Raw genomic sequence first — 23,765 nt, 5'->3', positions numbered from 1 at the left:
TAAATCGCAGAAATTGTTAATGGTCCATGGGCTTCCTCTATGGTTATACTGGTGGCTTGCAGGTAGTCTTTGCGGAATTTTTCTTTTTCGAAATGCTTTATATCATCTCGAATTATTATGGCTGTACCTCCATGTGCTTTATCATCAGGGTGATTTGTATGATAAAGCTTATATTTTGGTTTCAGGCATTAGGCAAGTTTGCTTACGACGGTTGTGAGTAGACCAAGCATCGTACTCATTTGATCCATTAGTTTGGCCATCATATTTTCTAATCTTGAGATGTTGCTAGTTTCAGTAGGTTGAGATATTGTCTCTCGTTTTTGTGCTGAACCATTTTCAACTATTTGGGCATAAGTTATGTCTGGTTGACTTGTTCTGGTTGGTAGTGGTAGATTGGTAGTAGTGGATTGTTTTTGTTGATGCCTTTTTTCCCTTAAGGCCGGATAAAGTTTTTCTGTAGTTGCTTGTGAACTGCGCAACCCTTGTAGTTCACTGGATGATTTCCGTTACAGTTAACACATTTCACTTTTTCATCGCGAACTTTACGAGTACAATCTCCTGTCTTATGTTCTCCTGCACATATTACGCATCTATATGATTTGCGACAGTAAGTCTTTGTGTGCCCGTGCGCTTGGCACCTTGTGCATTGTGGTATAATTCTTTTTATATGTGGTGGTTCGCTTTTAATAATATTATTTTCCAATTTGGTGATTTCATACACCGCCTTATTATTTGCATTAGGTTTTATGTCTATATAAAACATAGGCAGAGGTTTTTTTGTCGTGTGATGTCGTATATTGTGAATATTTACGACCTCGTGGCCTTTTTCAGCTAGTGCTACCTTGATGGTGTTAAAGTCCGTCCCGTGGTGTAATCCTTTTAATACGAATTTAAATGTTCTCTCGGATTTTGGCCTGAATGTATGGTATTGGGTGTTTCTTTCATCTATTTCTTTTATAAGAACTTTAAAGTGATCCGCTTCGAACAATTGGATTTTAATTGTTTCATAGCTCACTGTTTTAATTGTGTAGTTCGTAGTAATGATTTTCAATAAGTCATGGATATTTTTTATTATTCCTACCTTATAGACTGTTATTGGTGGTGGTTTGGGAACAACTTTTTCAGGGCTTGGTTGTATGTTCTCTTCAATTTCTTCCGACAGGTTGCTAAAACTGTTTTTTGTCTCTATCGGTTTCTGCAACCAATAGTCACTGATTCTTGTTTGTTTCCTCGCGATTTCTTCTTCTGGACTTCTCTTTTGTTAATGACTGTAGTCCATTCTGACGGTGGAGTTTGCGTTATTGCTGTTTGTTCTAATCGTATATCAAAGTGTGCAGGTGATTTGGTTGAATCGCTATGGTTTGCCATTTTTTAATTTTTAATATTTTATTTAATTTACTTCCAGAGGATAAAAAAAATAAAATAAATACATTGTTCATTTCACGCACTTCATTTTTCACTTACGTTGTTTTAGCACTAGTTTTTTACTATAAATGAATTTCAAAAGGACTGTTGTAAAATAAGATGAAATAATTTTAAACACTAATAAAAATAAGATGCAGTCCTTTTGTCTGGTCACGTAAACACGTATTCACTACACTTTAGGTCCACTGAGAGACGGATAGCCGCATCTGTTATGCGTTTTTAACACTCAATTAAATAACCGTAATAAAATACTGGGTTTTTTTAAAGAAAGGTATCTTTTTATAGCTTGGACCGTATTGAAAATACGTCTTCACCCTACGAAGGTTGGAACTGAACTCCTTGGGATGCACATGGAATAATATTCATTGACTACCTTGAAAAAGGAAGAACCATTAACAGCGACTATTACATAGCGTTATTGGACCGTTTGAAGGACGAAATCGCCGAAAACGGCCGCATTTGAAGAAAAAGAAAGTGCTGGTCGCCAAGACAATGCACCGTGTCACAAGTCAGTGAAAACGATGGCAAAAATCCATGAATTGGGCTTCGAATTCCTTCCTCATCCACCGTATTCTCCAGATCTGGCCCCCAGCGACTATTTCCTGTTCTCAGATCTCAAAAGAATGCTCGTTGGGAAGAAATCTTCGTCGAATGAAGAGGTGATCGCCGAAACTGAAGCATATTTTGAAGCAAGGGACAAATCGTACTTCAAAAATGGTATCGAAAAGTTGGAGGGTCGCTATAAGCAGTGTATCACCCTTGAAGGGAATTATGTTGAACAAAAGAAAACTAATTTTTAAGAGAAAATGTGTTTTACTATGGTAGGTCGGGGACTTTTCAATTGATCTGTTACGTATTTACTATAACTCTAATTCCTATAATCTAACTATAGTTACTACTTAACTCTATTACTATAACAAATCCTAATTTATTACACATATTAATAACTCTTATGCTTTTATTAGAATTCAAAACAATGCATTGCGATTCCATTGATGATTGGGTGTTAATAGAAAGACCACCAAAGCTTCTTTCCTCGCTCATTAAAACTAGGATCGTCAATCGTTTTGCTAAGACTGTGGTTACTAACAAGCTGCATAACGATACGAATAAAGAACAAGAGGTGACCTTTTGTGTAGTAATTCCTGAAGAAGCACTTATTTCTGGATTTACGTTTGAGATTGATGGGAAACAGTATGTATCAGAAGTAAAACGGAAGGAATATGCCGAGGGACTTCTTGTTGAGGTAAATAATTTAAATTATGATCTAACAGGAACTTTTGGTGAAAATTACAATCCAAACTTACTACATTTCGTATTACTTGTTTGAATACATGTTTGTTTAATTTTGTAGGACGAGCAAGATTATAATGGCATCGAACATGTAACTGAGTATACAAGACAGTCAGGTCGTTTTATTATTTCGGCAGATGTCCAACCAGGTAGCGTAGTTACTTTCTGTGTTACATATGAAGAGTTTCTAAACAGAATAAACGAGAAGTATGAACTAATATTAAATGTCACTCCCGGTCAGTTTGTTGAAGATTTTGTACTATCGGTAAGCAAAATTAAGTGACATAGAGTTTCTATAATGGGCACAATTATTTACTTTGAAGAACTACATAAATTTCTTTAAACAATATAAATGTTATTTATCTTAAAAAAGGTTTTCGAAGAAAAATTGGTACCAGGTCGCTACATTCCTAAGTGTATTAATTACATCTTACATTTGCTATGATTAGTACAATCTTAATTTACAAATTAATTCATTACTCCTGCTCTGTTGTACTTGCATTAATAGGCAAGCGAGTATGGGATTAATATAACCTGATTTCCCAAATTAAAATAGAACTGAACTACTTAAGCTAAAGCTAAGAATTACACTATACAAGTTCGTGTGGTTTGGTTCGCGTGTTGTCCAGTAACTTGTATTGCTTCTACGTCACTGTAATTTAGCAGACTTATCTCATGTTTTAAGATTACATTTTGATCACATTATAAACCCATTTGATTTCGATGTCATCATGCAGTTCTTCGTTGGCTAAGTAGCGATAAGCATTGGTAATTAATAAGATAATTTTGTTTACCCTGCATTGGACTACTAGTTGCTTTAAAGTTTTAGTGTATCTCCATATCTGCACCCCAGAAAACTGAGCACCAGGTCTAAATTGGCTTGATTAATAATCCAATCTCTTTGATTTTAGTTCAAGTTGAAAGGAAGATTGCTTAATTTTGAGCCTAATCTGCTTAGATGTGGCAAAAAGTAGCTGCCTAACATGATTTTTCCAATTTAACATATCGTTGAAATTGATGCCGGGGGTATTTTGTTAATTTTTGTCATTTTGCCACAACGTAAATTAACATGGACACATTTGGAACTATTAAGCTGTATTTTCCAGTCTTTACTCTATTTGTAGATCTTGTTGACCGCTACTTATACTTTTTCTACAGCATTAGACAAAGATACATATTTTGTCACGACACAGTTAGTGTAGTCGGCAAATATTCCAAGTACTATTTCTTTTGTTGTTGAGATATCAGCAGTATAGTGTAGATATAGGAGTGGTCCCAATACATTACTCTATACTATCCAGCCTAAATAGATTTAAGTGTTGGGAATGTTCCTTCATGCAAGACCGAATTTTCTTTCATAAATATATGATTTCAGCAGTTGATAGTAATTCCTCCATAGCAATTTTCTCATTTTGCAGGTTAATCCCAAATGCCGTACCGGGTCAAAAGATTGTGAGACGCCCAGATATATTGCATGGCAGTATTTCTTTCAGTCAAATACCTTTTCAAAAATCGCTGTTACTCTATGCACTTGGTCGTTTGTCGAGTGGTGATTTTGCAATCCAAACTGGAAATCTGGTATTTCTATAAATGGTTACGTTTTTAATACGTTTTAAGAACAATTTCTCAAATAATTTTGATATCGCAGATAGCGTCCAAATAGACCTTTAAGATCCAATTTGTTTTGCCGGTTTATCATTATTATATCATTATTATATTATTATATTTTTTCAATAACTAGCGTTTTAACTCAATTTTTATCCTTTCTGTGCCTCCATTTTCTTTTCTTGTCGGTCGGTATATTTTGCTGTATGTTCATTCCTCTGGGTAAAACAAGTACCCCTCCTTTTATTCAGTTGTTATGTCTCTTTTTCATCTTTTATGTGCATATAAGTTATATGACTTTTCTCTAGTGTAAGTTTTTACAATTTTGTAAAACTGTTCTATTTTTATTGCTGGTTTTCTCTCTCCATTATCTCTCCAAATTATATCCATGTTTTATTTTTTGAACTTATCGTTCGTGTTACTGTACCTCTATTTTTTTTTGTATATTTCGTAGTTTTTAATTAACTTTTCACCTAGATAGATTCTGCAGGTTTTCTTATTTTTTTTTAGTTTCTATTTTTATTTCTTCAGATCACTATACTATTTATTTACGCAAATGTACAATATAGTAAAACGTATCTTAATCTAAAAAGTCTTGAACCCAGTCTTTTGTTATTATATGTATTCAAAAATATTATTCCTATGTAATGTTATAGGTTAATATTGACGAACAAGTGCCAATTAAATTCGTAAAAGTTCCTAATATGCGATCTGGTAACGGATACTTAAAAGAAGACTCAAATTTAGATCCAGAAGCATCTATTACAGTATTGTCTCGTTCTGGTGCTGAAATAGAATTCAAACCAGATATTGAAAAGCAGAAATCTCTTTCAAAATATTTATCAACGGACGAAGGAGTAATGGGCGGACTTATTGGGCAGTTTGTCGTCCAGTACGATCTTGCGAAGGACGAGGAAGGCGGTGAAGTAAACATATTTTATGGGTTACTGCCATAAATGCAGGGCCTTAATGAAAAATAACTATTATTTTGTTTTAGGTTTTCATAGATGAGAATGGTTATTTCTTGCACTTCTTTGCTCCAACGCTGCCTCCATTAAAGAAGCAAGTTATATTTACTCTTGATGTTAGTGGCAGTATGTGTGGTAAATGCATAAGTTAGAAATAGTCAAGTAGGTTTGAAATATATTTATTGTTTGAAACAGATAAAAAATTTGAACTAATGAAGGAGGCTATGGTTAATATTTTGAATACACTTAAACCAGATGACTGTTTCAGCATTATACAGTTTAATAATACTATTTCGTTGTGGGATCTAATTCCGGGGGAAGTGGTGCTCCAAAAGTCCATTGATCGAGGGATGGATTCGGAGGACGTTGAGGTAATACAGAAATTTTACTCTGAAAATATATTTATTTGTATTGTTGTTTTGGTGTAGGATATACATTTGCCAGAAGAAATAGATCACATATACCATGACGATTGTTGCTTATATATGGACTGTGAAAATTATACCGGTTCTGAGGTAATGTAGGGATTTACCTGGCACATGTTTACCTATTTAGATTTAATTTGTATTCTTTTAAGATTGTTTATTTATAAGCATAATATTACATTATTTTATCATTTATTAGAATTGAGATCAAAAGAAAATATTTTCGAAAAACTGGAAATCCTCAACATACCTCAGCCGTGGTCAAGTTCCTCTTTAGACTCTTGGTAAATCTCTTTAGATACTTGGCAAATCATTTTTGAAACGGCTGAATTATATCCATAGGCCTAACATCTGGTTTTTCTATATATATATATATATATATATATATATATATATATATATATATATACTTGTTTATTAACGTATTGCTCCTTACGTACGTCTTTTATGCTTTTTCCTATGTTGTAAAACAACGTAACTTCTTTCACTGCGAACTGCAAGCTTGTGTCTAACTTTTAGTAAACTATGTTAGTCTTGAGAGGAATAGTTTATGGATAGGGGTATTTGAGTACCTTCAATATACCTATTGTGACTTTACAGCTTCAGATGCGATACTTTTTCCCGAACTCCATTTAACTAATACCAAATAGTGCTGCTGCGAGTAACTGCGGTAACGATAGCTAATCCAACTAATCTGAATGGATTTAATAGATAACAGCTCTATATCTCGCTGGAATCCTACCGACTACGCCAGTTATGAAAGAAGTCCAAAAAACAAACTTGCTGAATGTCACTTACCGTTTCCTAACCATCATATCCGCAATTAAACTTTGGTATTTTTTCGAGAAAATTATTAAATAAATTTGACAACTCTAAAATGTACCAAAGAGTAGTATGCAGCAATGCCACTTGGAAGCTATGAGAATAGTATTATTTGCAAGTGTCGAAATTGAAAATGACCATATGTTTTTGGTCAGCCCTAACCCTCAAAAGCTTTCGACAATTTTAACAGCTTCCGTGACATCATTAGTTTGTGAATTATAGCATTTTGAGTGAAGTAACTTATGTTATTATGAGAAAAATGGATAAAAAGGAATTTCGCATGTTGATGAAATATTGCTTTTTGAAGGGAAAAATACAGTTGAAGGAAAAACTTGGCTTGATGCCGAGTTTCCGGACACTGCTCCAAAAAAAATCAACCATCAAGGATTGGTATGTTAAGTTTAGACGTGGTGAAACTGACAGTGTTTGTTACTGACGAAAATATTTTAAAAAATCCACAAAATGATTTTGAATAATCGTAAATTGATCATATCATTCACGAATATTTGGGTATAAGAAAGTGGGTGCCGCGCGAGCTCACTTTTGACCAAAAACAACGACGAGTTGATGATTCAGAGCAGTGCTTGAAGATGATAATGAAAGCGTAATAAACCCCAGTTTTGGCTCCATCATTTCACTCCGAAGTCCAATAAATAGTCATACGAGTGGACAGCACACGATGAACGCGCTCCAAAGTGTGGGAAAACGCAACAGTCGACTGTCAAGGTTATGGCGTCTGTATTTTGGGATGCGCCTGGAATAATTTTTATTGACTACCTGGAAAAAGGAAGGACGATTAATAAGGACTATTACGCAGCCTTATTGGACTGTTTGAATGAAGAAATCGCCGAAAAACGGCCGCATTTGAAGAAAAAGAAAGGGCTGCTTCACCAAGACAATTCACCTTGCCAAAAATTCATGAATTGGGCTTCGAATTGCCTCCTCCAGATCTGGCCCCAGCGACTATTTCCGGTTTCTCAAAAGAATGCTCGCTGGGAAGAAATTTTCGCCGAATAACGAGGTGATCCACGAAACTGAGGCCTATTTTGAAGCAAAGGACAAATCGTACTACAAAAATGGTATCGAAATGTTGGAGGTTCGCTATAGTTAGTGTATCACCCTTGAAGGAAATTATGTTGAATAAAAAAAACTAATTTTGTCAAAAAATTGTGTTTTACTATGGTAGGCTTTTCAATTGATCTGTTAAATCGAAATTGTATCGATGGCAAACCTATTGAAAGATGTTATGACTATAATTTGAAAGGGCAGATACCAATGTATTGGACAAGGCTATCATTCATCTATCCAAATATTCATGTTCCATAGTTAATGAGTAAATTAATACAAAAAAGTTTAAATTATAAATATTTAAATTTGAATATTTGTTTACTAATTTTTATCATCATATCATCTAGCCTATTGCTAGGAATGTGTTTATGAAGATTATTCAAATGAGACCTAAAGGGCACGCGACGAGGTAAGGCGATCAAAAAAAGCAGGTGTTAAATCCAGTCGAGTTTGCGTAAATAATATTTTCGGTCTATGCAAGCTGATGAACCTGTTAGATGTGGTAGGTATGTGGAAAATGCACTGACTCTTTAATTAAACTTATAAGCAAGTCAGAGATCCAACAATCAGAATCTTAAAAAAATGTAGGTGGATAAGAAAATGTAGAATTTTAAAAGGATGCAGCTTCAACTAGCATAGTCGTTCTTGAAGAAAAAATTCTAAGTTGAAATGCTTTTCTAAAAGAAGACCCGGTGTCAACCAAAATATAGATAGCATAAATGATGCTTGATTTAGTCATGATACTGGTTTGTATCTTACTGGTATTACTAATAATCTTGTTAGGTGATGTTCACAAATGACGGTGAAGGAAAACTTACATGCAATATATCAAAAGTACTGGGAGATACATTTCAAAAGAGCTAGTTATTATTACTGGTAGTAACATATTTCTGTAGAAAAAATATTTTTTATAAAATTACTGGCTGTTGTTCTTGGATTGTAATTGTGACAAACGAGTGACGAAACTGCAGATATTGATATTTGGTTGCATCATTGCTTAAGAATATGATCTTATTCAAAAAGTGTTAAAAAAACAGAACTACTAAAATGAACATTTTACTAAATAAATGCTTTCGTACGATTACTTTTGTGTCTTTTATAATATTTCCAAACTTTATCTATTCTTGTACACACTATATTTTTTTTAGTTATGCTTTCGTGCTGTACCAGGAATTATTTCTAATGCACTTAATTTGCTTGAAAATTTAAAACCATCAGGAGGAACTAACATTCTGGATGCACTGAAAAGGGGATTGGAAATTACTAAAGCTAAGGCAAATGAAGTGTTTCAACCTATTATTGTACTTTTAACTGATGGAGAACCGACTGTTGGCCAAACAAATACAACTATTATTTTATCAGAGGTAAGAAGATAAGGATATAAGAAGCGTTTTTAAAATTTTTATTAAATACCGTAATTAAAATAATACATTATCCAATATTGTATTGACTTTCATTGTGTTTTACACTGCTATAGTTATAATTTGTTTATGTGATTTTATCAGATACCTATAGCATAGCCTTTAAGGTTGATCCTGACCTTTTGAGGTTTTCATTGTGGGAAAATGTAACAATCCTCTATAGAGTGTCATATAGTCAACATATAGTTTATTCAAAATAGCAGTCAACTCACGTCATCTGAATTAATGAAGTCAAAACGTGGCAATGTTGCCGCATCAACTCTGAGTTTTATGTTCATATGGCTACAACGTATAAAAAATTCTAATCTAAATAAAATAATTAAATTGTTAAAAATAAAAAAATATCTTATCAAATTAAAAATTACTGTTATAAGATATAATTTATTTTAACATTACAGTTCGTCTAATGTATATATTATTAAAGGACTACAATTAATTATACAGTTATAATGCTTTGGAGGTTAGGGTTGTATTTTATTACATTTATATTAGTTTTTTTCCATACCACCTATGATTTAGTGTTCCAGGCGCGTTTTTTTTGTAATGGTATCCATCCCTAGGATCCCTAATCAACAATTTTATATCCAAATAATGTGTTTTACTTTCATTTGAAAACACATTTACCTTTTATGCTTAGTTCTTATTTCCTTCGGAATAGTGTTTCCTTGTAAAGTCATTTTGATATCATTGTATTTGTTTTCAGTTTGTGATGTTACTACATATATACATCTTTCTTGGTAAACCTAGATTTAATTACTGCATTCTCCCTAATGCATTTATCATATTTGCAAAATAGTTAGTCTTCTTTCTCTCCTCACACATTTTAACCAAATGCTCATTTATATTTTGAAGAATTATATACATATCTGTGCACATTTTCTACAATTATCATGTATTAATTATGTATCACTTTTAGTTGTTTCCACTCTCATCACCCTGTCTTGGAAATTTTCAGCACTTTTTAAAAAGAGCAATTTACGTATTTTATGGTTTATAACGTAGTTATTATAATTAATATTTTGAAGAATTTTGCATACGTTTGACATCCGGACGACTTTAGCATGCTGGTTCGGTTAGATGTTCGAACTTGTTAGGCAGCACTCTGTCTATTTTTAAATAGAATAAAATGAGAAGGAAAATATTGTCCGACTCTAAAACGAATTTGCAATTTGCGACGGGCACATATTGATGACGTGAGTTCATTGCTATTTTAAGTAGACTATATAAGAATTGACTATGTTAAATAGTTACTATTGTTGAATTGGTTCTTTTATGCGATGCATTCTAGTGTAGTGTACAGTGTGTACTCTTTCAACAACTCCTCTGCAGCTTTTGGGGATCCTGCGCGGCTCCTGTATTTTAACTCTTTCTCTTTCTCGACTTGTTTCTTGCGGTCTTATGTTGATTTTTGTTGATTATGCTAAATTGCTCTTCTTAAAGTTATTTATTTACAAAAACTACATATTAACGATAGTTAGCAATATTCTTAATATCTGATGTAGCCATATTTAAGAAGTACAAAAGTTAACTGTTATAGGGTTTGTCGTTAATTTGCGAGTGTTTTGTTTTTCCAATATACCGAGTTATAAACGTAGCCAATATTTCCTTTCCTTTTTGGACATGATGATGAGAATTGAGGAGTTAAAAGTTAAACATGTTGAGAAAAGATTGTTAAGGCATCGCTGAATAAATTCCAGGCCTAACTAATCACATAGTTATTCTGTGATTATTAGATGTGATCTGGTGGGATCAACATTCTTTGAATTAAAAATAAGTTATATTAAATTAAATTAAATTTAAAATTAAATTAATTAAATTTCTTAAAAAAGAATTAACTCAAATTAGCATGAAAACAGTTGCAATAAAAAAAGATATTGAATAAAATTTTGCAGGACGTGATTAGTGACGATACTGGCTTCAACTTTGTCTTTATGGATTGCAGCATTGTTAATATAACATATTTTTTGGAGCTGAATTGGTCCGCCTTTTAGCAAATTGTATTCTGGGTGTGTGGATTGGTTCCTCGAATGCGCACTGATTGTCGCATCTTAAACGAATTAACTATATAATTAATTTGAAATATAAAAAGCCGTGAACTAGTACAGGAGAGCCATTCAAATCGTCACTGAAGCGGAATATTCATGGCCATAAAATAAAGCGGTGCATATGGTGGGATCAGCTAGGTGTATTGCGAAATGCTAAAACCGAGTGAAACTGTCATTGTAGATGCCTATAGGACCCGTGAATAATTGTTTTTGCTACTTACTAGATATAGCACCTTCTGATTGCCACTTCTTCAGATCGATGCAGCGTGGTTTGGCTGGTATACAGTACAATAAATATTTTTTAAAGTAAAAAAGTTATCAGAGCATCTAATAACATTTATTAGTATTTAACATGTACGTTAATAAGTAATTTAAATTTGTTTCAGATAACCAGAATTAATGTAGATAAAGTGCCTATATTTGGTCTAACATTTGGAGATAAGTGCGATAGAGAATTTTTAGAGAGACTCTCGATAAGAAATTGCGGCATTAGTAAACATATTTATGAAGGCGTTGGTGTGCCAACTCAACTGGAAGAATTCTACAAAGGATTCTCGTCACCATTGATTAGGAATGTTCACTTCATTTATATCAATAATGAGCATACGGATACTAGAATAACCTTTCCAGTCCTGTTTAAAGGACGCGAATTGTTCGTAAACGGAATTGGAGGTAAGTTATAAGAATGATGTTTATATGATGAGAAAATGTGGAATAATTGTGAAGAAAATAATAAAGGCAAGAATTTTTCAGCAATGAAATTTTCCACTGTCCGTGCCATCAATAGTCACTGTCACAAGGGATCGACATTTTTGTTGGTTTTCAAATATAAATGGGTGCATTGGGAAACATATTTTGTGACTAAAAATGTTGAATACTGATTAAAACTGAATACTGATATTAATATTTATTTTATATTTTTTTGTTAATTAGATCTTACATTAGATATGCTTAGTTCAAAATCTTAATTTACAAATTAATTTATTACTACTATCCTGTTGTACTTGCATTAATTTACAAATAAGGCCAGTACGGGATTAATACGTTAGTATTTCTTTCCCAAATTAGCTAAAGCTAAAAGTATATTTATGCAGTAAATAAGATCATGTGATTTGGTTCGTTTCAATCTTCTAATTTCTCGCTCGTTGTTCAGTAACTGTGTTGCTTGCACGTCGCTGTGATTTAGTAACGTTATTTATGTTTTAGGGCGAAATCTTGGATAACTTCGGGTATATATTTGATTCCGAGGTCATCGTGGAGCTCTTTTTTTGTTACACGGCGATAAACATTGGTAATTAATCGTAGAACTTTATTTTGGATGCGTTGGATTACTAGTTGGTTTGATGTTTTAGTGTTACTCCATATTTGCACCCCACAGGTCCAAATAGACTTTATGATTCACTAATATGAATTATAATAATATGAATAATAATAATATGAATAATAATATAATATGAATAATTGACTAATAATTATGAATGATTGATACATTCCATCCTTTATACATTTGAGTTTAGGTAAATTTGAGAGTATCATCCGACTAACCAGTGGACTTGATTTTGAGTCTAATCTGCTGTGCTTTTGTTTAACATGATGTTTCCAGTTTAACCTGCCATCGGGATATATTCCGAGGTATTTAGCTGATTTTGCTTGAGGAATCGGGCATTCGTCAAGTGACGTAATTAAACATGGACATATTTGGAGCAATGAAGTTGTATTTTCCAGTCTTCAGTCTATTTGTAGAATTTGTTGAGCGCTATTTGTATTTTTTCTATAGATTTAGACAGATATACATATTTTGTTATTATAACTGTATCGTCAGTAAATGTTTCAAGTACTGTTTCTTTTGTTGTTGTCAGTAAAGCCCCATTAGCAGTATAAAGTAGATATAGGAGTGGTCCATGGGGAGGGAAATACTGGTGAAATGGGTTTAGGAGTTCAGAATACAGCAGTCGATAGTAATTTGCTCATTTTGTAGGTTAATCCCAAATGCCATATTCTGTCAAAAGCTTGTGAGACATCTGGGAATATTGCAGGGCAGTATTTCTTTTCTTCGAATGCCTTTTCAACAACCGCTGTTATTCTGTGCACTTGGTCGATTGTCGGATGGTAATTCTGAAATCCAAACCGGAATTTCGTTGGAATACGTTAGTTAAATGTTCTGCGAATAATTCAGTTTTTCTATCGTTGCGTTGAACTCATTCATTTTGATTATTTTTAATAGGCGGTACACTAAAAATTGGTCTTTTAAATCTCCGAATTGGTTCCCGTAGCCAGTAAATTTAATCTGCTTCCGGGTTTAATTCACTTGCATATTTTTCGAAGTAACTCTGTTTATATTCTTTAATCTTTTGATTTGTCTGATTACTAATTCAATTAAATATTTTGTTTTGTCTATGGCTTCTGTGCCATACTCTTCTAGCTTATCGTCACTTTTATCAATTCCCTAATTTTAAGGGGGTAATTTACCTCATATTCTAATTTCTTTCTTGATGTCGGGGTAGCTTCTTTTACAGCAGATCGAATATGATCATCGATTTGATAGCGTGAAAAATAATAACATATTTGCAAATATGAATCTAATTTGGCTCAAACAACCATTTACCAAGAATAAACATGAAATATGGAGTGACTGTTTATGGTAAACCATATTTTGTAAATGTATTCTACATTTGTTATGATTTATTCACACATTCAGTGCTTTTAATTTTGTTATTAACAATGCCAAAGAGAAGACGCTCTGACTTAGATCGTCTAATTCAATGATCCAACCATTAGATTTAATTCATTTTCTCCGCTTTTTGTCTTGGAAAAAGCAACTATCTTCTTTACCAGCAGAGATCAAAAGTAGGTCGACGCTTTGTTTCCTTTGTTGAGAGTTGAGAATACTCTACTTCCTGTTTAATTCTGAAAGATCTGTTGGAGATATATGATGTTAATATCTCTACATATTGCTTTGGCAGCATTTTACTTAGTTTATATATCAAGCCCTGGTGTCAAAAATTATCGAAGGCAAAGTATATTTGTTTTTCTTCCCAAGAGCGTTCAATGATATCCATTATTCTATGAACTTGGTCGATTTCTGAATGTTCAAACTGATAGTCCACAATTAGGTTGCTTTGCTTTATTATAGGACTTATATTAGGACTCTCTTGAGTAATGTTTCCTCGAAAGGTTTTGACACAATCGATAGAGAAATAGGTTTATACGATTTTACATCATTAAATATTTTAGCAGGGTTTGTATCATTACTTCCGCTACTTTCGAATATGCTGACATACATTTTAGTCTAAAAAGCTACGTTAAAAAAATTAGCAAGGTTTTCTAAGCAGTTGTTTTAGGATCTCTCTAGTCATCTATTTTGGATTCAGGTTTATTCTTATCTTATCGGTTAGTCCTCTTAGGGCTACTTATGACGTGGTTCATCTGATCGCGATTGGGACTACAAACTTCAGCTAGATGTTCAGCAAGGAGTTTTGTTTTTTGTGTATTGTCTCTGGCCCATGTTTTGGTTTGGTGTTGATTCTTAAAGGTGAGATAGATGCTATATGCCTGAGATGATGTTCTTGATTGCTCTCCAATGCCCCTTTATAGGCAAATAGTTCTTGAATATAGGTGTTTATTATCCGCAGTTTGTTATAATTTTTCCTGGTTTTTAATTTTTTAATTAGTTCTCGAATTTATGCTGGGTAGTTATGTCGGTTGTTGCCACGTATGTTGTTGTAGGCACGTTGGACTTTCGGTATACTGCTGTTTGAATAACCCTCGTAAAGTTTTTAACTTTCTGCTCTAAATGGTTTTAAGACTAGTTTTCAGGTCAATGAAATATATATACATATCAGGTGTACAGTTGTATTTCTTCATGGGGCCTTATTGTATTTCTTCTTACAATTTTTTTTGCCTTATTATCCGGATGTATTACAAAAAATATCTTTAGTAGCCTGTTAATTTAAGGAATGATTAATGTGGCATGTGCACCTCAGAGATAAGACATTTTGCTGGTTATTTAGATATATTTCACGGCTATTTACGTTATTCAGAATACCGTTGGCATTCTAACCTGCAACACGTAAATATATTTGCTCCTTATATTATTTTCATCTATTAACAAAACAATTGAAAAGTGTCCGGCACATTTTTTTGGCAAAATTAGTTTTTTTTATTCAACAACTCCCTTTAAGGGTGATACCTGATCATTTGACGAACATTTATTCCCAGCGAGCATTGTTTGAGATATGATAACAGGAAATAGTCGCTAGAGGCCAGATCTGGAGAATACGGTGGATTACGAAGCAATTCGAAGCCCAATTCATGTATTTTTGCCATCGTTTTCACTGACTTATGACACGGTGCACTGTCTTGGTGAAACAGCACTTTCTTTTTCTTCAAATGTGACCGTTTTTCGGCGATTTCGTACTTCAATAACGCTATGTTATAATGTTGATGGTTCTTCCTTTTTCAAGGTAGTCAATGAAAAATATTCCATGCGCATCCCAAAATACAGACGCCATAACCTTGCCAGCCGACTGTTGCGTTTTCCCACGCCTTGGAGCGGGTTCATCATGTGCAGTCTACGCGGATGACTGTCGATTGGACTTGGGAGTGAAATAATGGAGCAATGTTTCATCCATTGTCACATATCGACCAAAAACTTCGGGTTTATTACGCTTAATGATCTTCAAACACTGCTTTGAATCATCAATTCGTCGTTGTTTATGGTTAAAAGCGACCCACTCTGCACAGAACCTTCTCATACCCAAATCTTTATGAATGATATGATGTACACGTTCAGTTGATATCTTAAGAGTGTCTGCTATTTCATTCAATTACAATTTACGATCATTCAAAATCATGTTGTGGATTTTTTTAATGTTTTCGTCGGTAGCAACCTATTTTGGGCGTCCACTGTGTTCATCGTTTTCGGTGCTCATTTCTCACCTCTAAACTTAGCATACCAATCCTTGAAGGTTGATTTTCCTGGGGCAGTGTCCGGAAACTCGGCATCAAGCCAAGTTTTTGCTTCAACTGTAGTTTTTCCTTTCAAAAAGAAATATTTTATCAACACCCGACATTCCTTTTTATCCTTTTTTTACCAATAACAAAAGTTGCTTCATTCAAAATGTTATAATTCATAAATTAATGATCCGACAGCTGTCAAATTTTTACACGCATCATTTGAGGGTTAGGGCTAACTAAAAAATGTATGGATTTAATTCTAGTAGCGCCATCTATGTGTCAGGCGGGGGACTTTTCCATTGACCTTTTAGATCTTATCCGCTGTTCTTGGTTTCTAGTTAATCAGTTCTAGTTTAGACTTCATCTATTGCATTTTTCATCTCCAGCATAATTTGGATTAGGGATGGTTCAGATCTGGTTGCTTTGAGCGATCTTAATTTTATCGTGCTATTTGGGCGTATACCATTTTATTTATTGCTTTGTTAGTCAGTATATGTTCTGTTTGAGAGGTGGTGTATTTACAATGACTAACGTAGCTGAATATAGTTATTTTAGTTATAGTTATATAGTTATTTTTAGTGAAAGTTATTTTTTATATACGTCGCTTAAATTTGTGACGATAAAACGTGGCTATGTTGCCGTATCGATTATGAGTTTTAGGTCAGTTTGGCTTTGACATCCAACAAAATTCTAATCTATATAAAATAATTAAACAAAAATACTGTTATCAAATATAATTTATTTTAACATTATAGTAAATCTAAATAAATATTATCGAAGCACTTGAAACTACAATTAAGAACACGGCTATAAAAGTGCATAGGTTGGGGTTATGTTTGATTATATTTGCATTGAACTCTTTTCCGTATCACCTACGAGTTAGAGTTGCCGTATCTGAAAAACAGTTATTATTCTTTCTCTATTGATACATTTTAACAAAATTCTCATGTATGTTCTGAACAATTACACACATACCTGTGCACATAAAAGATACATTTAGAATAACTAGCACTAACACTCCACTCTCATCACCTTGTCGTAGAAACTGGCAGTATTGAATCATATTCAGAAAGTTTCATTCAAGTGAATAACTAAGCTATTAATTATTATTAACTAATTATTAACGAGCTATTAATTAATCTAGCTAATATTACTAAGACAATATATCGGCAATTAATTATTAATAAATGTTATGACTAATAAAATCTAGTGAGTTGTTATTCCAACGTTTACCTTTTTCCATAAACTTTTGTTGTCATTTCACTATGTTTATTGTCAACTTTCCACGAGTGACCATTCTGTTGTTCAGTGTCTGTAAAGTTCCAATTGACCTCTTGGATACTTTTCGGGCTAAGAGTTTCCTTTGAAATAATAGTATTAAATTATGTCTGTATTGAAAAACTACTAACCATTTTTATACCTAATAATATTTAATATATTTAATATTTGACAGAGCTAAGATATTTCAGTGACCGTGTCCATATTAATATTCAGTACAGCTGCAACATGCCAAAAAATATTTTTTCAATAAAAATAAGATGAGATGAAGCTGATCTTGATTATATTTTTTAATTTTAGAGATATTTCAGTGAACGTTTCTATACTAATATTCAGTGCAGCTGCAATAGGCTAAAATATATTTTCAATAAATATCGCAGGAAATTAATATTAAGTATTAAAAATGCTAAGTAACTGATTAGAGACGCAATATGTCCTGTCTGGTTTTGGAATTTTCACTCGGAGTAATAATAATCAGCGGTTTGAAATGTATCGCAATTTATCAATCTCATCGCTATTGTTTTGACAAATTTTGCATACGCTTGACAACCGGAGGAGATTTTAGAACAGGCTAGTTCGGTTATACGTTCAAAAGGAAAAAAAATTTCTGATTCTAAATCAAATTTACAAATTGCGGCAGGTAATACATTAAATATATTGATGACTTATGCACAAAATAACTTTGGATAGATTATACATAGCGTTAGTTAGCGGGAAAGATACGACAGAAGATGAAATTGGGTTCAAGGATGAAATATGGCGACCGCAACTTATATGAAAATTCACTAAACTGATTCCCAGTCTATTTTTATTTAATTATTATATTTAATTCACAAATTTTTTTTAGGTGAAGGATTTCAAGCACCGGCTGTGGTCGGCTTGGTGGATTCAGGAGTGAGGAAATTGAGAACACGCATAATTATGGTGTCAACCAGTTTAGAACGCGTTTGGGCTTTTTTAACAATAAAGAGTCTCCTTCAGGATGACAAAGCTAATGTTAACGCGGAACTAAAGGAGGCAGCTTCCCAGTATGGTTTCGTGATTTATTAAATAAATATTTATGTATAACAGCGCTGTTATTATTGTATAGATTGGCTATGAACTATTCTTTTCTCACTGAAGTCACCCCCTTCGTATTAGCAAAGCCAGATTCTATTCTAATTTTCGACGCAGAAGATATGTCGAAAAGCAAGCATTTTCCAAGTAAATATATTAATTTTTTATATTAAATATTGTTGTATCAGATAATAAAGATTTAGCATTATTCGTAAATTTGGCTAAATGTTTCGCAAACGAACCGTTGCGCTAATAAAGCCGCAAAGGCATTTGATTGGTTCAATTAATTGATGATTTCGCAAAGAAGAATTTTTTTAGTATTTCTCCACGGTTTCGCGACTAAATTATAATCAAAATTAGTCCGTTAAAATGTATATTCGTTCTAAGTGTTGTATAATTGGCTCTACAGAAAGCAAATAAAAATTTTTTTCGTCGTTTCCGACTAACCTACAGTTTGTCTTTATGATAACTTAAATCTGGGTATATAACTAGGAGGACCCATCGACCCTATCTCAGTATCTGCTGAAATAATGTTTATACATGTATTTTTTATTATATGTACCTCACTACACAACACTACACAAGATCAGATGGTTTTATTCTTTTGAGTCTGTGTCCTGTTCTGGTGGTATTCAAAAGCTGAAATACTTCAATCATTCCTATAATATTTCAGTGCACCCACAATAACTTTCAGGACTTTGTTCTGAAATATTTGTATTTTATTTATGTTACTCTTTGCAGAACATCCCCATAATTGAACTCCATATGTGCATATAGGTTTCAGTATTTGCTTTTATAATAGCATAATAAGCTTTTCTTCTTTATATGTTCCTTCCAGCGAAGTTTTGCATCAAGATTCATTCCGAGATATTTAGTGTTTTTGCTATATGGAATGATAGTATTATTTAATGTTATTGGTGCTTGTACGGTCTGATTGTAGGTGAACTGCACATGCACAGATTTACTTTCATTAATTTTTATTTTCCAAGCTTGTGTGCAATTATTTATATTGTCACTTGCCTGTTGTAATTTTCGTGAGGCTTATTCACTATTATCTCCGACAGTTATAATCGCATCATCATCAGCAAATGTAGCCATCGTGATATTATTCATTTGTGGTATATCATACGTGAAGAGTGGATAAAGCATTGCTCTCAGTACACTTCCTTGTGGTACACCTGGTTTAGCTTCTTTTATTGTAGAGTAAGCTTCTTCTTGTTTGACTCTAAACATCTGGTTGTAATGTACGATTTTAATAGTTCGGTGTGTTGTATTGGTAACATTTTCTGTAATTTACGAACAAGGCCTTCATGTCTTATCGAAGCCTTGTGATACATCTAAGAATATAGCTGAGCATACTTTTTTACTTTCGTAGGCTTTTTCAATATCTGTTATTCCGTCGACCTAGTCAATTGTTGAATGCTTGTTAATATACCCAAACTGATGTGTTGATATTAGGTTTTGTCCTCTCTATGATCGCTTTTATTCTTTGCAACAGGAGTTTTTAAAAAACCTTAGTTATTACTGGTAGCAGTGATATGGGTTTATAGGCCTTCACTTCATTTGGTGACTTCCTAGATCTTGGGATCATTATAATTTCCGCCATCTCCCAAATGCTTGGGACATGTTTTAATCTAAATGCTGTATTGATCAAGTTGGTGAGTTTTATAATTCTCTTTCTTGGTAGTTTTTGCAGTAATTATCCCCTGTTATTTAATAATAGCCTGGTGATTTCCTTTGTTTAATGTCAGTTTTAATAACTTTAAGCAAAGAAATGATACATTATTTTCCTGTTAAGAAGCTTCCTTTATTTAAAAATAACTTGATCATGTTAAAAATCCAAAATTAACTGGATTAAACATATGTGGCGGGCATTGTTTTTACCTGGTATATATACTCATAAACATAACACGTTTCTATAGTCTATCTCCCTCATATATAATGTTTATATTTTATAAATTTGAATTGGACTTTCAAGTAAATTAACTTTACTTTTTTATTTAAATTTTACAATATATGCTTTTGAACCAATCAAATGTTTTCACAAAAGAATAAATCATGGGCCCCTATAATACAAATTTAAACTAACCAATCAGTGGCAATTATAGTACCATCGGAATATTGGAAGTTGCGAAACGTTTCTCCAGAGACATCTATTGAGTTTTATCTGTATTATTTTACGCTTTCTAGCCTGCAAAATTGTGCGATCACAATATTCTATTTCAACAATTTATTGATAGTATGTCTCGTAAGGAAGTAAAAGAAAAGTAATAGGTATTTTATAGTGATGTACTACACTAACTTTAAATGAACTTTTACAATTTTTATTTTTACTTTTTACTCCCATATATTTAATAAATTATATTCAATTTTCTGGAATGTAGATGCAATACCGTCATTACAAGACATGGGCTGAGAAGTTTCGGACCTAACACATAGAAATTAGTCAATACTAGCGTTGAAAAGAAAGCCTTTAAAATTTCATGATATTTTATTCATAAGTTTGTGAGTTATTGTGCTAAGAGTGACACTACTTTTGTTATTTTCAAAATAATGGATCAAAAACAATTTCGTGTTTTAATTTTACATTGCTTCTTGATGGGAAAAAATATCGTTAAAGCAAATCAATGGCTTGAAAATTGTTATAAAGTCTCCGCTCCATCAGAAACAACAATAAAACGTTGGCTTGCTGACTACAAACGTGGTCGTAGAGACTCCGATAATGCAGAACTCAGTGGACGTCCAAAAGAGGTGGTAACATCAAAAAACATGAGAAAATTTACAAAATCGTTTTGAATGATAAAAAAATGAAGTTGCGTGAGTTACCTAACATGGTAAGATATCAAAAAACGTGTTGATTTTATATTGCATGAGCATTTAACTATAAGAAAGCTCTGTTCAAAGTGAGCTGCGTTTGATCACTGTGGACCAAAAACAAGAACAAGAAGAAGTGTTGATTTTTCTGAACAATGTTTGGCCATGTTTAAACGTAATAATCAATAGTAAAAGTGACAATGGATGAAAGATGGATCCATCACTTCACTCCGGAATCAAAACGATCGTCATCTAACTGGACAGCAATTGGAGACAACAAAAGATAAATCGTTCTACAAAAGTGGTATTGAAATGTTAGAGAGGCGTTGGAATGATTGTGTGGCTCTTGATCGAGATTACGTAGATGAATAAAGCCAATTTTGAACAAAAAACCGCGTTTTCTTTGTTACGCCTTGGACTTTTCAGCCCATGTGTTAAGATAATTAAACCTATTATTTTATTTGCGTATAAAACTAACATTTTTAAAAAATGAATTATCGATTTTTTTTTAAAGAGCATGAATACTTTATTAGGTTCATTTTATGATTTTCATTTGGAAGAGGAGAAGTAAGGAGAAGCTGTGAGCACTTTCCTTCATATTTTAAGTTTTTTGTTTCAAAAAATTAGGAGATACATTTTTTTAATTTATATTTTTATTTACGGTAACTGTTAAAAGAACTAATTAATAAATTATATATGAATCTTTTTAAACTTCCTATTATATAACTGATTTAAAAAAAATTGTTAGTTAACAGAGATTCTATATAAAAAGAAACAACTTATAACTCATTTTAAAAGTCATAATGCATTCATTCATTGATTTCGAAATTAATGAAGTTGATACTGTTGATATAAAATATATTAATAGTATGTTATTTTGTTTCAGGATTTGGCCCAATTTTAGAACTTAAAAGTGGTAATTTCTTTTCATAATTCTTATATTAGGTATATTATTATTAATAGAATTTTTTATTATTAATCTATTATCATAAATTATATTAGATTTCTGTAAGATTTTTTTAAAGAAAATTAAACTTTCTGACATCTAAAATGACTAGGTGTGTGTGAGAAAAAAGAATATCTATTAAATATGCCGTGGCCCAGATTGTTGATAATCAGATATCTGTCGCGATTTCCATTTAATGTTACTTTATATAGTTAGTTTATAGATTATTCTCTATATATAGACACTAACCATGAAACTTTCAATATTACCTTTCCTCGATATATACTTCGGTTTGGTTGAATGAAATCTACAGTCGAAACTTGTTAAATATTTTTAGGAAGTGATGGTGCTGCTTTATCGGTTTTTGTTTGAATATTATGTAATATTTCTGTGTATATAATTGGGGTTATCAAGGTGTATTTAGAGCTGCTAAAGCCGAATGAAAATGCTACTGCACATGCCTACCGATTTCACTTGACAAATTGAATGACCTAATAGCCATCTAATATATATATATGTACATAATTATACATAGTATGTATATAATTATGTACATATGTATAATATTACACACCACTAATGAAATTCTATGTTGATTTATTGTAATTTAATTAATTAAAATTAGCTAATTATTACAAATTAAATCACATATTAATTTAAACAAGCTAAATCATATATATTTATATAAAAAAATCTTAAATACATTAATTATTTGTAACCTTGATTGTCAACATAATAGAACTTTTTTTAGTTTGATTGATCTGTTATATTTTTTTAATAATGATAGTATGTTTACTAAGATATCAATAATTATGTAATAGCTATGGTCCAGAGAAAAATACCACAGAGTATGTTTTAAAAAGGATATAAGGATGCGAAGAAATTGAACATAATCAATTTTTTGATGAAAACAGGCATGATTATTGTTTTTCTTGTTTTATTCTACCTTTATTTTTTCTATTCACTTTCAAAATATGTTTAATGTGAATTTAATCGCAGTTCTATAAAAACCTGTTGGCATATCTACCGCTTCTTTTCAATGGCATTATTTGAATTTGAAAAAAATGGGAAGCTGTTTGAGCGAAAGAAAGAATGGCTTCCAAAGAATAAGGTTTACTTTCTATTTTTGCATGAATATATTATTATGATCAAAAATCAGTAAGATATCTAACCCAACAATTTGAAAATACCCTATAAGAAAAAAATGTGATAAATAGTAGGGTACCGCAAATTAGATATCGCACTAATGGATTTAGTGACAAATTAGATATGACACTAATGATAAATTCGAATTAATTATTAATTCACTAAAACTTTGAATTTAATTTGAGAATATTTCCATTTACATTATAGTTCATGCTGGCATACTTATAATACCTTTTTAAAGTTTTTACAAACATTTTTAGTAAATTGTGCTTGATTGTTTAGATCAAAGAAACTAGACAAAATCATAATAGCATTTTGTAATATAATTTCAACTCTATACAATACTAATAATTGCTCTATTGGTTTTAAGTATTAGGGGATTGCATGTATTCTGATAATTTTTTCACTTTAAAAATGCATATATGATGAAACATTATACGATATGTTAATTAAAATATTTTATATAACTATCACCTTTTCCTATATTTCTGAAAGCT

At 32.2% G+C, this 23,765-nt stretch overlaps 1 protein-coding gene across 2 annotated transcripts in view; it reads left to right on the top strand.

Moving 5' to 3' along the window:
- Positions 1-23,765, top strand: part of LOC143194225 (inter-alpha-trypsin inhibitor heavy chain H1) — a 52,375-nt gene that overhangs the window by 9,711 nt on the left and 18,899 nt on the right. Inside the window, exons 2-12 of one of the 2 annotated variants that reach the window (XM_076400850.1) lie at positions 2,391-2,671; positions 2,780-2,983; positions 4,980-5,249; positions 5,321-5,426; positions 5,487-5,662; positions 5,720-5,806; positions 8,755-8,970; positions 11,459-11,744; positions 18,154-18,334; positions 18,397-18,509; positions 22,063-22,092. In XM_076400850.1, the coding sequence (XP_076256965.1) occupies positions 2,402-2,671; positions 2,780-2,983; positions 4,980-5,249; positions 5,321-5,426; positions 5,487-5,662; positions 5,720-5,806; positions 8,755-8,970; positions 11,459-11,744; positions 18,154-18,334; positions 18,397-18,509; positions 22,063-22,092 (1,939 nt within the window). In that variant the 5' untranslated portion in view covers positions 2,391-2,401. The remainder of the gene's footprint in view (positions 1-2,390; positions 2,672-2,779; positions 2,984-4,979; positions 5,250-5,320; positions 5,427-5,486; positions 5,663-5,719; positions 5,807-8,754; positions 8,971-11,458; positions 11,745-18,153; positions 18,335-18,396; positions 18,510-22,062; positions 22,093-23,765) is intronic. The other variant, XM_076400851.1, reaches the window with a different exon arrangement.

This window comes from Rhynchophorus ferrugineus, unplaced genomic scaffold, assembly GCF_030347505.1.
Source record: "Rhynchophorus ferrugineus isolate W39M unplaced genomic scaffold, kcgeb_rfMv2 rfM3, whole genome shotgun sequence".
In the NCBI taxonomy this organism is placed as follows: Eukaryota; Metazoa; Arthropoda; class Insecta; order Coleoptera; family Curculionidae; genus Rhynchophorus; species Rhynchophorus ferrugineus.
This window is presented reverse-complemented; position numbering and strand designations above follow the sequence as displayed.